Source organism: Euwallacea fornicatus, chromosome 2, assembly GCF_040115645.1.
Source record: "Euwallacea fornicatus isolate EFF26 chromosome 2, ASM4011564v1, whole genome shotgun sequence".
Taxonomy (NCBI): domain Eukaryota; kingdom Metazoa; phylum Arthropoda; class Insecta; order Coleoptera; family Curculionidae; genus Euwallacea; species Euwallacea fornicatus.
In genome coordinates this window covers 3,299,579-3,313,751 of record NC_089542.1, presented here as the reverse complement: position 1 = coordinate 3,313,751, position 14,173 = coordinate 3,299,579, and the positions used below count along the sequence as shown (strand labels likewise).

Sequence of the window (14,173 nt, the reverse complement as noted above, 5' to 3'; positions counted from 1 at the left end):
TAAGGGTTACTATTACAATTCTTATAGGAAAACGGAGGGCACGCTATTAATATTTTCCAAGTTCGAGTTTTAGTGAAATATCTTGTGCTATTTTGAAAATACGATGGAAAATATTTAATTTTTTTTTTAGTATTTAACATCTTGTATCTCGGAAACGTCTTATTTTACGATATACAATTATGTGACATAAAATAATCCAGAGAATCAATTTCTTTTATATCTGAATGCTCTTAGGGACCACCCTGTATATACCAGATATCTCTAAGGGTCTACTACCAGCGCTTTTTAACTTTTTAATATGTCAGTTTTGATTCAAAGAGGATTAAAGAATACAAATAATATTATTTTTACTATATATGTTTTATTTTCTACACGAGTACTTTATAAAAAACTCCATAAAAATGTTTTATGAAATAGAAATTTGAAGCTTCGTTGTTGGGCTCATTTTTTAATTCTAAATAACTTTTCATAATGCAATTTCCTTTAAAATTAAAAATAAAAGTATGTTACTCATGAGCCATTTTCATTATTTTCAAATCTCCACATAGGATATCAGATATGCAAATTTTATAAACTGCGTTTTGAGTTTGCAGCAAGGCACAAACTTTTACCAAGAATAAAATTTTCTGACAAATTAAAATTTAAAAAAAATCCCATATGGGGCTTACTTTCTGCCGGCCACTGTATGTAAATAATTATCAATAAATATTGTAAATGTAAACAAGAAATTAAAACATTGTCCCGGACTTTACATACACATCAGCCAGTTCATCCAACCTGTATCTCTGTGTGTACCAGCTAGTCCTATCTTAAATTGCTCATGTTAGGGAAGATCTCAGTACCTTCCATTCCCAGAGGTCGGGTACCACTTTAAAAAAATTTGACGGTTTTACTGTAACTGGAAGATGATTACCTTTCATCAAGGTGTCCCAGCTCAATTCTCTGTATTATATTGTGACTCACGGTCATTTCACACACCTACCTGTAATTGCTGATTTTGCGTTACAGATTATATTACTTTATATACAATTTACTGGTATAACAATAGGAAAAATTATTAAGACTTAAATAAGTTTCTCACTAAATGGCTCATAGAGTTCATATTCTCCTGACTTCAGTCGAACTAGATAAGACATAGAAAAGCATTATACGAGGTGGGTTAAAAAAATAACGAGAATTTCGTGGGCTGTATTAATTCAATTGATGCGATTTTTCGTTAGTTGTGTTGGTAAACGTGGCCCTAAATATTGTATACACTGTGTTCATTTTATTTTGGTACACTTTTTAATCGACTGTAAAATCAGTATTTCTTGAGATAGAAATGTCATTTAAAAACGAAGTTCAACGTTTTTAATTTTTCAAGGTGTCGAATATCTTGTTTTTTTTTCAAATTTAACACTCTTATATTTTGATATTTTTCAATAGATATTGTTCTGATTTCAAATATGTGACATAATTATGTCGGGGTTAGTTCTCTGACTCAATTGACAAAAATTTTCAATAAGAAACAAACTGGTTGAAACAGTGAAGCCATTTAATATGCTTAATTTAATACTTTACATAATAATTATTGAAGACACATTTACAAACATATAAATTCGAAACTAAACAATTACCAGTTTATTAACGAGAAAAATTACAAATTAAGTTAGAAATGTTGCTCTATACTTTCACCTTGTTTTTTAGTACACGTTGTATAACGTTTAACTATATATTCTTCAACTTTTACCAAAACCTCTCTATTATTTTCCACCTGGCGTATCGCATTCTTAATATGGAAAAAATCGGAACCACGAAATCCATTGAAAAATATCAAAATATGAAGATGTCCCATTTGAAAACGTGATGTTATACAATGGCCTGAAAATCGAACGCGATGGAAAAAAACAAAAATTATGACAAAAACGTTAAAAAGCAACATTTACCAATTTAGCAACATTAATCGTTTGCACATGACACCTCTATCTAAAGAGGTAACGATTTTTACAGTCGGCTAAATGTGTATGAAAATGAAGGGAACGCAGTGTACATTGAAAGGCTTGACGGAAGTTCAATCTCGTGTCAAAAACTTACACTGTATTCGACACGAGCGCCGATCTTTGAAAAATTTATCAAAGAATTTGCATTGAATTTTGTCGAAACGATCAACAAAGAATTTTACCCACAAGTTCAACGTCGTTTGCGTGAAGCAATTCGAAAAAAACGCCCGGATTTGTGGCGAAACAATTCATGGCTCTTGCACCATGATAATGCGCCCGCTCACACTTCACTGCTTGTTCGTGAATTTTTGAACTAAAAACAATACTGTAATAATACCGCAACCTCCATATTCGCCAGATATGGCTCCCTGTGACTTTTTTTGTTGGCGGAAATAAAAAGAACCTTAAAAGTTCGTCGTTTTTCGAGCATAGACGAGATTAAATACGCGTAGCTGAAAGAGCTAAACGGTATTCCAAAAATTTGAGTTTCAGATCTGTTTCGGTGATCGGAAAGAGCGCTGACATAAGTGTATCTCATCCAATGGGGCTATTTTCGAGGGGACTAAACTGACATGGTCGAATGGATCGAATTCTTTCCAAAAATTTGAAACGCTCGTTTTTTCCCGAACATACTTTGTACCCTGCTCGAAAACAAGGCATCTTACTTTTCTCGATGGATTTACTGACCTCGCAGGAATTTCGGTCGCAGTCTTTCGTCTCGCCCGTAACACGCTGCTTACCATTCCCATAACGTAACGTTCTATTTCAAAATTTTTTCGTTGGGTTAATTTGCGAAAGACGGAAGGCACAATAGCGTGATCAAACACACCGTATCGAAGGTTAATCAGCGAAGAGCGAGCCCAATATTTTCAATTAATTACGATCCTGTAATGGGAAAATTTCAAGAGTAAAGCCAAAAAAGGCCATTAACAGTCATCTATGGGACTATGGGATTATCGGTCCGGTGCCTCCATAAACTGAAGATTGCGTGGAAAAAGAACCGCGCATGGCGACGATATCTATTAACTTTCGATCGATCGGTGGAATTTTATTGGAAATGCGATCGTTGGACGGTGACTAGACTGATTTGCAGACGTCAGATGCAATTTGTGATTGCAAAAACTATATTCCCACAGTCGAGTCGGTAAAGAGGGAACGATGAATGAGCAAATTCACGGGTGACGAGCTATTTACTCATCGGATTTGACCGTAGATCGCAAATGGCTTCCTAGCTTTTGTGATCGCACTTATTTAGATCCTATCGCTCGATATTTATGTCTTGAAAAACGATACAGAGTCACCATCTTCTGGAATCAACTCTCCATGGATTAGGCACGATTTTTCGAGAAGTAACATTACACCTGAGGACGATGATGATTTTACTCAACAAATAGCTGGTCGCTTAAATTTGCATACACGACGATTTTTATAACACCTTTCTGGTCGTAGAGGAGTTCTGCCTACGTGCCCTGGCCTGACATCAGGTACCACTTTTAGACACAACCGGTAGGCGCGCAATCCAACTTCGGCATATCGCGAGAAAACAGTTAGACCGAACCAAAGACAAGATTGAACCAAGAAGCACTTATTCAACGCCTCCTTGTGCAAACCGAAATTTAATTGGCGAATTATGTGTGTAACAGTACTACCTTAAATAAAGAATGCGTTAATAACTTTTGGGATTACACGCTGCCTAGGAATGCTGCATAGGTGGCTTTCAGGAAATTCATTCTCGGGCATGAGTCAATTTCCTGTTCAGGAAACTGTCGAATACCCGAAGATGTGCTTTAGATCTAATGGAAATTCCGTGAAATTGCGTTCTCGTGGAATGAGCTTTTTTAGCCTTGAACTACATAAAACGTAAATTGAAATGCTTGGAGAGTAAAGAGTTCGAGGTCCTGATGTCGCAAATCAATGCTTCCTCATCTTATTGAAGTGCCCGTACATATTGACGAAATCGTAAACATTCAATGCAAACGAGCAAACAGTAAATTCAGATAAAGAACCACTGAGCATTCAACTAGAAGAACCGTGCAAAACTCCCAGTTCAGTTCCGTTGAATTTTAGTGCCCATGCAGAAGTAGCTGCATTGAATATAAAGTTAATAATAAAATCACGAAACTACAATTTGCAACTAACATCAGAAACTCAGATAAGAATGATCGCCTATATTGTAATGTACTAAGAGAAACGTCGTTTTGTCGCATAAGACAAAAGTAAGTTTTGGTTCTAAAAGCAGTTAATGTTTGCAGATTAACATATAATCTCTCGAGAATCACAATTTTAAGTCCAATAATATATTTTAGTGACCTAAGGGCATTCTACAAAATTTCGAGAATTTGAGTTATAATAGCAGTATACGCAGGGAGTCCCAAAAGTAGTCTAAGATCATTTGATATTCAAAGAAGTGTTTTTCCGAAAAACACTCGTACCCGTCCATTTTTACTTTTTATGGTAAATTTATGTATGCAGGTTGGCCCGTAAATAAAGTATGACCACCATCTTCATTTTTTTCAAATGGAAACACCTATTTTCTTATTTCATCTTCGGAATCTTCACGAAATTCTAAGTATATTTCATGTACCATGTCCGCCGTCTAAATCAAACAGATCTCCAGATATTTACTATTGACCATATCAATAGGTAAGATCGTACAACTAAGAAAAACGGCCTTGGATTTCCTTAAAAAAATAACAAATATATGCGTGTTTGCATAATATATAATACAATAATAATAACATATAATGTGAGTCAGCGAATAAACATCACAAAATAGCATTCGACTAGCTGATAATATACATCAAAATTCAAATTGCTCGGTATAACCGTTTTAGAGAAAAAAGAAAAAAAAATTATAATATTTTCCGCCATTTTGAGACTCGAACATCTCGACAGTAACGACCTAAATTGAAAATTGTTATTAAGATACCTTGTTAAAATATTTAATCATCATTCCGAAACCCCTGTATAATAAATACTATTAATCTTAATTCGGTTTAATCCAAATTAATCTATTAATCTGTATGTCATTTGGTTGCCGAAACAAAAATCCAAATCCCAAGAGGATCCTTATGCTTTCAGCATGGAATCAGAAAAATCACGTGAACGAATTTTCTTTTTCCGCCCCAGTAGTTTAAAAATTCCTCCCCTGCATCTCTCTGAGGGTTGAGTTCAGTCTGTAGTAATATGAGAAAAAGAAGTTGGCTTTATTGAGGTATTTAACAGTTCATTTTTGATAGTATCGTTCCCTACATATTGGCAAGGGTGGTTATTCGTAACTGTGGAGGTAACCGCCAGGATGACCCACTGCACTATTGCCCACGATAGACAAGTTTGTTGAACAGCAAAAGAAGGCGAGGATGAGGTTTTCTGTCAACAGGCACGATCAGATAATTCTCCTCCGCTATGGTATTTAGGCTTCTCAAGGTACTTGGATGCTATTTTCTCTTTTCTCTGGAATTTCTGTGTTGATCTTCAACCAAGAGAGTTGCGGCGGTTACTTGTTATCTTATTTGACTAGGGGTCTGAGGGGGGAAAGTCTCGCACGAATTTGGAACAAATATTGTAACAATTCAACTATAGATTTGCACATACAAAATTTCCCAACAGTTTCTGATCGCATATATAGAGATATCTGAGCATTCATCAAATTATTATCATCAAGTGATTCAGTCGGATTATAAAACCTACTGAAGCGTATTATTTCATTTAAATCCGGAATTTGTCACACTAACCTATAGAAATGAACCTCCATTTATGATATAAAAAGCGTAGGGGTTTACTGGTATCGAGCTTTCTTGGCATCCCAGTGCAATAAACTGCTCACATCGTGCCTTTTTCGTGTTGAGCACAGACGTTTTTATTAATTTATTCTGAATGATGCAGAAAAATTTCCGACTAAATTTAGTGTATCAAAGTGGACCAGGTATATCTGTCTGTATGGTAAAGGAGCACATTATGATCTAATAATAAGGAGAAACAGACGGTCGCGACAATAAATTGCAACCCCCTCCCCCCCTAGCTTTTTAGCAAGCTATTAATTTTTTTAAATTCAAAAGCAATATTCAATATATAATTTTTTTGAAATAAACAAACGTCAAAAGATAGTATTTTTTCATACTATTTAATGTTGCTTTTGAATTTTTTTTTACATAATAATTTGTTAAAAAGCTACCAGGGCCTACGATTTAAAACCGCACAGTATGTCAAAATTAAGCGGTAGAACTGACTTTTATTAGGCATCAATTCCGCTTTGCGTCATACACTCGATTAAGCATGTGGTGAAAGTACGGTAAAGTATTACTTTCCGCACTAGTTCGGTAAATAAGTAATCTACAATTCTGCACTTGTAATCTTCCAGCGCTCCCATCCACGGCAAAACGTAAAATCTCAATAAATAATCGGGATATTCAAGACTTAATAAACGACTTCTACTATGTTCGAAGAAATGATCATGTGTTCTCATTTTTTATAAGGCCGTACTCATGCATTTCCTTATACGGCATTTCAATGTCACGTAACCAAGTATGTTTCGCATGTTACGTTTTACTTTCAATCTTGAAAGAAAATTTCAACTGTGGCAAATCATTCTCATATTATAATGTGAGCTTTAAGAATATACTGTGTGTATGTTTTGCGAAATATGCTGCCAATAATCATCGCAAATTGCTAATGCGAAAACGAAACTGTGATAATCTTCCGTCATAAATTCAGGTCAGAGGTAGATAACATTCTTGAAGAAGAGCATTAAGGCCTTTCATGATGCACTTGATGCACTTACGAGTAGTTTGTTACGAGAAACCGACTGAAGCTTATTTCACGTCCTCATTACTAGAGATAAGGTGAGATGGCTGTAAGAAAGGTTTCGTTCATGAGGAAGGGCCGATAGAATCTAAATGTCAGGAAATCTCAAGAATGTTTTACGTTTAGTTGGCTTAATTTGAAATTTCTCTTTAAGCGACTATTTATGAAGATTTTGCTGGCGGCTTTAGAACGTAACTGCCCTGCACGTAACAATGTGCAGGGCAGGATTTATGGATTCGGAAAAATGATGTGCGTTAAATTTAGAGAATAATGTATTACCATTTGAACCCGATTCTCCACGAAAGAAAGCTGAGGGTTGTTGAGAGGGCGAAGGTAAATTCGATTATGGGTAAAAGTCGCTCTAGTCATTAAAAGTTGATAAGTTGCTGAAATTTCCACAAGGTCCTCCTTAAGTCACTAATCGGCTAGAACTCTCGAAATATGCATACACCAAAGATGTTGGGTATAAAATGATTCGATTGATTTTCCTCACTATGGTAAAAAATTTCATGTATTTAACCAACAAAAAAGATAATAAAAAGATGTGGATCTCGAAACTTTACCTTATAGTCAATGCTTTTTCAAATATTGGTACCACCTGCGTATTCATCCAGAAAGGGTACCTAGTGGCTAGGGTGCTATTTTTTTCAATTTTTGTGGTATCTATAGGCTACACATGATTATTTTGGTCACGCTGTATATCGACCAATTTAAAAAACTAGAAAACAACATTTTGGAGCCAACAGGTTAATTTAATCACGGAGTCACTTATGGTCAGTTTTACCTTGTTTGAGAGTAATGCCTCATGCCTCAGTAGGAGTAATTGAAGCAGAAAAATTGCGATTATTCTCAGGTTAAAGCTGACTGAGAAGAGAATTCACCCTTTGCTAAGGACTTTTCCGAAAGCATTTGATAACGTTTCAGTAACAAATTTGTCATCGTCTTCAGTACTCAGTAAAATTTTTTTATAAAAACGAGTATTACCAGAACTGATATGTACGAAATATCAGTATGCAAAATATGTGGAACACGCGGTAAATTCCTCGTTCCAATCGCTGAGTAATGACAGTTTTATGAAACGTCATTCCTTTTACAATTAAAAAAAACTGTCATTCCTCAGCGATTTAGACGACGAATTTTCAGAGTGATTCACATATTTTACATAGTGACCGTCATTCCTTCTATAAGTTTAAAAAACTGCAATTCTTGAGCGATTAAGATAAATTTTCAGAGTGTTCCACATATTTTACAAATTGACATTCTATACATTTCCGTTTTGTTATGTACGTTTATTATACCAGGTGTCCAGGCGGACCCTGGACATAGGAGATTAATGTGGAAAATCGGTTTTATTTTTCTGCGCCTGCACGGATTGTCCAATTGAAAAACCTTTACATCGAGGTAATAGTGCTAAAGACCAGTCATTATTCCGAAATTTTTCAATATTTTGACTGGAGTTATTTCGACTCGAAACGCCTCCAAATTTCAAAAATTTAAAGGCCGGAGTAACCATTCGAGGGTACTACTGGTCAGAGTCAAGGTCAGCATTAAACCAATTTCGTTGCAACCTATGTAGCCGTTTTCTATCTATCTGCAAAACTTGAAAAAAATGAGACTTTGAAAGGCTATGTGTAGTAAAGGAGACAATTTCGTATATACAAATGCGAGCAATGGACTAAATACCTTTGCACGTTTGCTGCTTAACGCTCTGTATTGTCCAAGTTTTTTTCAAGAAACGACACTTCTGTGGTGAAAACTCGTTTTGGGCGGTATTTAGGATGAAACTGCAGTAAATTATTAGTAATATATACGAAATTTTAGAAATTACAGTAAAAAGCATACAATTTTTTAACTTTTTTTTTAAACAATCAAAAACTTATTAAAACATTGAAAAAACAAATTATTTACATATTAGTATAAAATGTTATAATTAGTACTTAGTCATATGCTCTTTTGCTTCCAAAACTAGCTGACACCTACTGGCCATGGAAGCGATAAATCGCTTACAATACTCAACAGGTATTTTCTTTCATTCCTCTTGAGTCATAATCTATAAATCTTTCATAGAAGCTGGACTCCTTTCTTTTATGTAATTTTTCAAATACTGCCAAAGGTCCTCTATAGGAATCAAGTCTGGCAATTGTGGAGGCCAACTCATAACTTAAATAGAATTCGCAGTGAACCGATTCTGCACAGCATTTGACGTATGCTTCAACTCGTTATCTTGCTGAAAAATTCATCTCAAATACACGTCTTCCTTGACATATGGCAACATATGGTTTGCTGAGATGTCCGAATACGGTTCTTCAATAAGAATTACATTAATTTTCACGAAGAGGCTCACATCAGTCCTAGAAACGCATCTCCAGATTTTTATATGACCTCCATGCTTCACGGCCTTCATTGTGTATCTAGGGCCAAATTCCAATTTTGGAAATTTGGCCTTTGCACCAGTCTCGAACGGCGTGAACTAACCAACGTAATCTGAGATTAGTCACTGCATAGAATGTTTCGCCATTTTTTCTGATTCTCCTCTCCCATCCATTCTAAGCGTTCTCCCGCGAAAGTTTTGAGGGTAACCCGATGAATTGTTTTCAAAAGGGGCACCTATCGGGGACTTTTTGCTTTCAAGTTTGCTTCTAGGAACCTTCGGCGAATTGTCCAAACACTGACAGTGGCGTATCAACATTCCTTGAGTCGTGTTGAAAGTTTCTTCCTTTGCCATTTGCCCCATTTTTCGACCCATACTAGGCGTAGTCCGTCGAGCTTTACCTCCGTCTTGACGATTTGGACGGTCTTTGAAAGCATTCTGGACTATTCCACTAGAACATCCAACGACTCTTGCAGTGCACCGGAGCAATAGTCCTTCATCCCTTAGGTTCATCAGGAGAACAATGCTTGTTGCGAACCATTGTCCTGAAATTTTTCTATTGGAAGATTCGAATCGGATAATGTTTCACAAAGCTACATCTTAGTTACCAAAAATTAATATCACAAAAATCAATAAAGTGCACTGGATGACGTCAAGAAACGTTTATAATACTCCCTGTCAAAAAGGAGTTAGACAGAAACAATTGAATTTTTGACAATTTCTACTTTTTGAAGGGACACCTCCTGTCACTGGGGGTTATATATAGTGCACCTACCTGACTGAATTAATTTCTGCAATTTTTCGTGAAGTGTTAGTGATTACATTACATTAGTAGAGTTGATTAATGTGTTTATCTCGTTGTTCTCATCTGTAAGTGCATCACCGCAAATCAATATATTTTTGAGCAAGCTAAGCATCGACCCCCTTATTCTGAGGCACCCCGTATAATGATTTTTTTCTGGGTTCTGAAGGCGCAGACGGATCCGTCGCCGAAACGTTGGAAAGTGCTCTCGTCCGAGCCCTCAGCGAAAGGTGGATGGTATTCTCAGTTAGTTTTAACATGAGAGTGGTGGACATTTTCTCCGCTCCGACAACCTCCACCTATGCGCGAGGGGTTATTCGTGAGAAAAAATGAACAAGGTATCCCACAGATAGAGAACATGTTTATATGGTGATTTAGTGAGCTGAAACAGGGACGTGTAAACGTTACCAGAAATATCGAGGCCGTTCATTTTCATTCGAAACTAGAAGAATTCTGCGCATCGAAAGAACATAGTTTCGCAGAAAATACCATGGGAATGCCTTGATGAATTCAGTAGTCGCATATATTCCTAGTATTTTAAAACAATTAAAATATCATTCGTATTATTATATCGTTACATTATATCGGTATTTAGCTAAACACCTCTGCGTTCAGTCGTTGCCTTGGGCACCGACTCATTTACGATTTAGAAAGGCGGATAATTCCATATTGTCAGTCGTAAAACATTGCTCGTAACCTTTCCCTGTTGGAAGAAATACATTTTCATTACCAAACAAGAAAAACGGCGCATTTTTTTCGTATCTAACGAACATGCTGCAAACGAGCTGAAGATCCATAAATCAATCTCATCTGCAGCCTAAATCCAACCGAGTTAAATTGAAAACCTGCCTGACCTTCTCTCGTATCATTTTCACTTTCGGTCTGCGAAAGGTAATTATGCTTTGGTCTCGAAGATCGAAGTCTGCACTAACCTGCATCTTGGAGAATCTGGTTCATCATTATAGGTAATTAAATTGATTTTAATAAGACACTTTTGTTACATGGGCAGCAACGATGATCGGGCATAATTACGATGATTGTTACGAAACAGCGGTTCGTAGACTTACCTGCCATATTTGGAATCCGACCGAATAAAGGCCTTCTTCGACTTTCACAAATTCATTCACGTCGGGCCGTTTTGCTTGGTAAGGTCATGTTTATGTGTCTAAGTAATATTTTAACTTGTATGTGCATGCACCTGCAATTTTTGTTATGTCGAGATTTGAGAGAGGAGTTAAGCGTTTCCAGTCGATTTTATTCTGCAATAGCCATTAGTGCAATCAGTTAGGAAATTTTTTCAGATAGCACAAATGGATGGGAGATACACAAAATAAAGTTCTCCTCCCATTAATTTTCCTTCTATCCGTCGTTATTTACCAATTAAGGCAACCGTTCTTTGGTCCTTCAAGTCAGGCTCCAGCAGCAGACTTGAGTTTAATCACTCTTGCAGGTTCGTTTTTAGAGCTCTACGTGATTAGGAATATTACTTTCCTTACTGCACTAGTACATTATTTAAACTCCGTCTTCAGAATGTTCGAGTTTCCGAATCCCCTGCAGGGTCACCAAGTTGTCGAAGTTGGTGAAACACACCTAGCAGAGCACTTTGCTGTCCGTGAGCGTATTTTTTCGGTCCATCGAATCTGTTTTCAGCCTCGAATTCACGCTCTGAGCCTCCATAGGTGATTGCGCCAAACTCGGTCGAGTTAGAAGTGATTCTGCTTTTCCACTCAACAAAACCTCCCCTGAGTTGAGAATTTTTTTAAATTCTCTACAGATTTACAATCTCCAAATACAAAAAAAAAAACTAAAGATTATCATAGAAGAAAAAAATTACCGTCCTCATTTTGTCTATCTATAAAAGGTATAAATGCAATTCACGCAATAGACTAGTCTAGTGAAAAAACAATTCTCATTATAAGCTCTGATGGTTAAATGTTTCTAATAATTGAATTCATATCCTTAATTATTAAACCTACTTATAAACCCACAATCAACTTTTTTTATGTCCTCCCATAATACGATATCTCGGGCATTGAAAGATGTTCTGAAAATGTAAAAAGCGGTACGTATATGATTAGGACAGGCAAGAAAAAGAAATATCAACAGAAGTGACTCACTTGAGTACTTCGGTGGACACGACCGCTATACATGGGGTGGCAAGTTTTAGATTGATGTCGGTATGATCTTTGAATATTTCCATATCCAGGACCTCCTGTGAAATGCTTAATCTCCTTGTTGGAAGTGAGAACATCGCAAAAAAAATATCTTCATTAGTCCTAATTTCCCCTTCAAATTCCCCTTTCTAGGTTAATTTAAAACTTTTTCCATTTTCATTCTATTACTGGAACTAGATGACGGGAGCGCGTATAAGGCTCACTATAAGTTATTCCCCTAATAACTTTATGCTCACCGGCTTTATCCCTTTTTTAATAGCTTTGACTTCAGTACGTGGTCCTCGTTTAGATCTAAATTACCTGTTACCCGTACTGCGAAGTGCAGCTTTACCTGCGTGATTAATTTCAACGTTGCATTTTCCTCTTTTTTCCTGGGTATATCGACACTTTCTCTCACTAATGAGCTCACTATTAGTCCTCATCACTATTAATCTTCCTCGTAATCAGTTTCCGACTTATCAAAAAATAAATTTGTATTGTGTAATAATTTGAGTGGGAAATTAAATGACTCTAAAAATTAAATGACTTAAATACTGGGTTTCTTAAAGGTTCTCCAAAAGCAATTATAACATACGGATTCGTACTATGGTCGAAGTGATGGTCGTCTCAACGATTACGTAATATTCCATTAATTTTACTACCTCTTAATTTGTCATTTACATGAAAATTGATATTCGTAAGCGACAGGTCAGCAGCGAACAATCAGTCATTGTTCGCACAAAACTATAAAAAAATATTTGTTCGTCTGTTTGACCTTTCAATAACAGTTGTTATACAGGGCGAGTCGCAAGATAACCGACACGGAGCAAGTGCGTGTAGGGGACTTCAAAATATGAAAATTTGTTGATTCTTTTTCCACGGATGATAGTTGAGGAAATACAGACATATGAACTTGGCTCGTAAATTTCTAAAAAACTGAATATTTCGATGAAGCACCATTACAACGCAACCAAATTTGCAACATGTTTCATTTTTATCAAAATGTTTTATTGGTGGAAATGTAAAATCGATAAATGCTCAATACGGGTTGAATTAGGGGTAAGGTGAAGTCTAAAAGAGTTGGGATTTTTCAATTTGTACAGTAACTAACAAACGAGCAGTGCCGTTTAATAGCAAATTAAATACTAAAACTTTCATTACCCATCGAAATTTATCGAGAACCCTATGATTTTTGATAAAATCGTCGTTTTGTGCATAAAATCAAACCAAATTTAAAGGAATTTAAGGAGATTACCAGAAAAACACGATGCAGGTTTTGGCTGGTAAGCTATGTGTGATTTGCCAAAGGCATCAAAATGACAGTTATCCTAAATGTTGCGTTACATCGTTGCATTGCATTATATTTGCCAAGTAAACCTTTTAAGTTCCTTCAAATTTGATTTAGTTCTATCTCTCTATGCGATTATATTGCGATGTTATCAAAAATGATAAGGTTTTCGGCAAATTTTCAAAATGAGTAAAAATTTTAGAATTAAATATGCTCTTAAGTTGTATTGTTCGTTTGTCAGCTGCTTCGCAAATGAAAAATTCCAAACTCTTTTAGACCTTACCTTAGCCCCTAATCCAATCCTCAATGAGCATCTATCGACTTCACATTCCTACCAATTAAAGATATCGATAAGAATAAAACATGTTCTAAATTTGGTCGCATTTAGATAATGCATTGGTACATGTGGTTTTATAGAAATTTAGAAGCCAACTTCGGAAGTCAATAGATAAACAAAAAATTATCATAATGTTCCGCAAAATCGCAATTAGATATAACATACAGAATGTTCCATTTAAAATAAGCGAGTTGACATTTATTTCCGGTATAACTGGAAACGGTATTTTCTTAAAAATATTTTTAATCAATAGATCACCTCTTCTTTAGTGCGATACCTAATTTTATTTACGTTTTAAAGACACGGATAAAGGCACATATTCGTGAGACACCCTGTATAGAGATCTCTAAGTAAACACACATGGACCAAATGTGTTTTAAAACGACACAAAATTTAAGTACACCTTGGTGCTAATTGTGCCGGTTCTTGATAGCAATAAA

General features: G+C 35.9%; 3 protein-coding genes across 12 annotated transcripts in view; 1 reads left to right on the top strand and 2 right to left on the bottom strand.

The window, feature by feature from the left end:
* LOC136346108 (inward rectifier potassium channel irk-1-like) overlaps positions 1–14,173 on the top strand; it is an 89,865-nt gene that overhangs the window by 65,918 nt on the left and 9,774 nt on the right. The gene's annotated exons all lie outside the window — the stretch shown is intronic.
* blo (bloated) overlaps positions 1–14,173 on the bottom strand; it is an 87,015-nt gene that overhangs the window by 67,699 nt on the left and 5,143 nt on the right. The gene's annotated exons all lie outside the window — the stretch shown is intronic.
* LOC136346987 (uncharacterized) lies at positions 8,729–12,947 on the bottom strand. 9 transcript variants are annotated; one of them, XM_066296597.1, is made up of 4 exons: positions 12,704–12,947; positions 12,366–12,639; positions 10,364–12,302; positions 8,729–9,698 (listed from the first exon to the last, which is right to left on the bottom strand). In XM_066296597.1, the coding sequence occupies exons 3-4, from the start codon at positions 10,389–10,391 to the stop codon at positions 9,277–9,279; spliced, it is 450 nt and encodes a 149-aa protein (XP_066152694.1). In that variant the 5' UTR covers positions 10,392–12,302; positions 12,366–12,639; positions 12,704–12,947; the 3' UTR covers positions 8,729–9,276. The 9 variants fall into 9 exon arrangements, with proteins under 9 accessions (XP_066152694.1, XP_066152745.1, XP_066152729.1 ...); XM_066296648.1 differs by lacking the exon at positions 12,704–12,947 and having other exon boundaries at positions 8,729–10,254; positions 10,364–10,484; positions 10,534–12,302; positions 12,366–12,693; XM_066296632.1 differs by lacking the exon at positions 12,704–12,947 and having other exon boundaries at positions 10,364–10,484; positions 10,534–12,302; positions 12,366–12,693.

Excerpts from the sequence above, each read along its gene's own strand:
- LOC136346987 (XM_066296597.1), bottom strand. The coding sequence starts at position 10,391 with ATGAAAATGAACGGCCTCGATATTTCTG. Across the intron at positions 9,699-10,363 it reads GAACGGCCTCGATATTTCTG|GACAATGGTTCGCAACAAGC; the intron begins GTAACGTTTACA and ends GAAAAATTTCAG.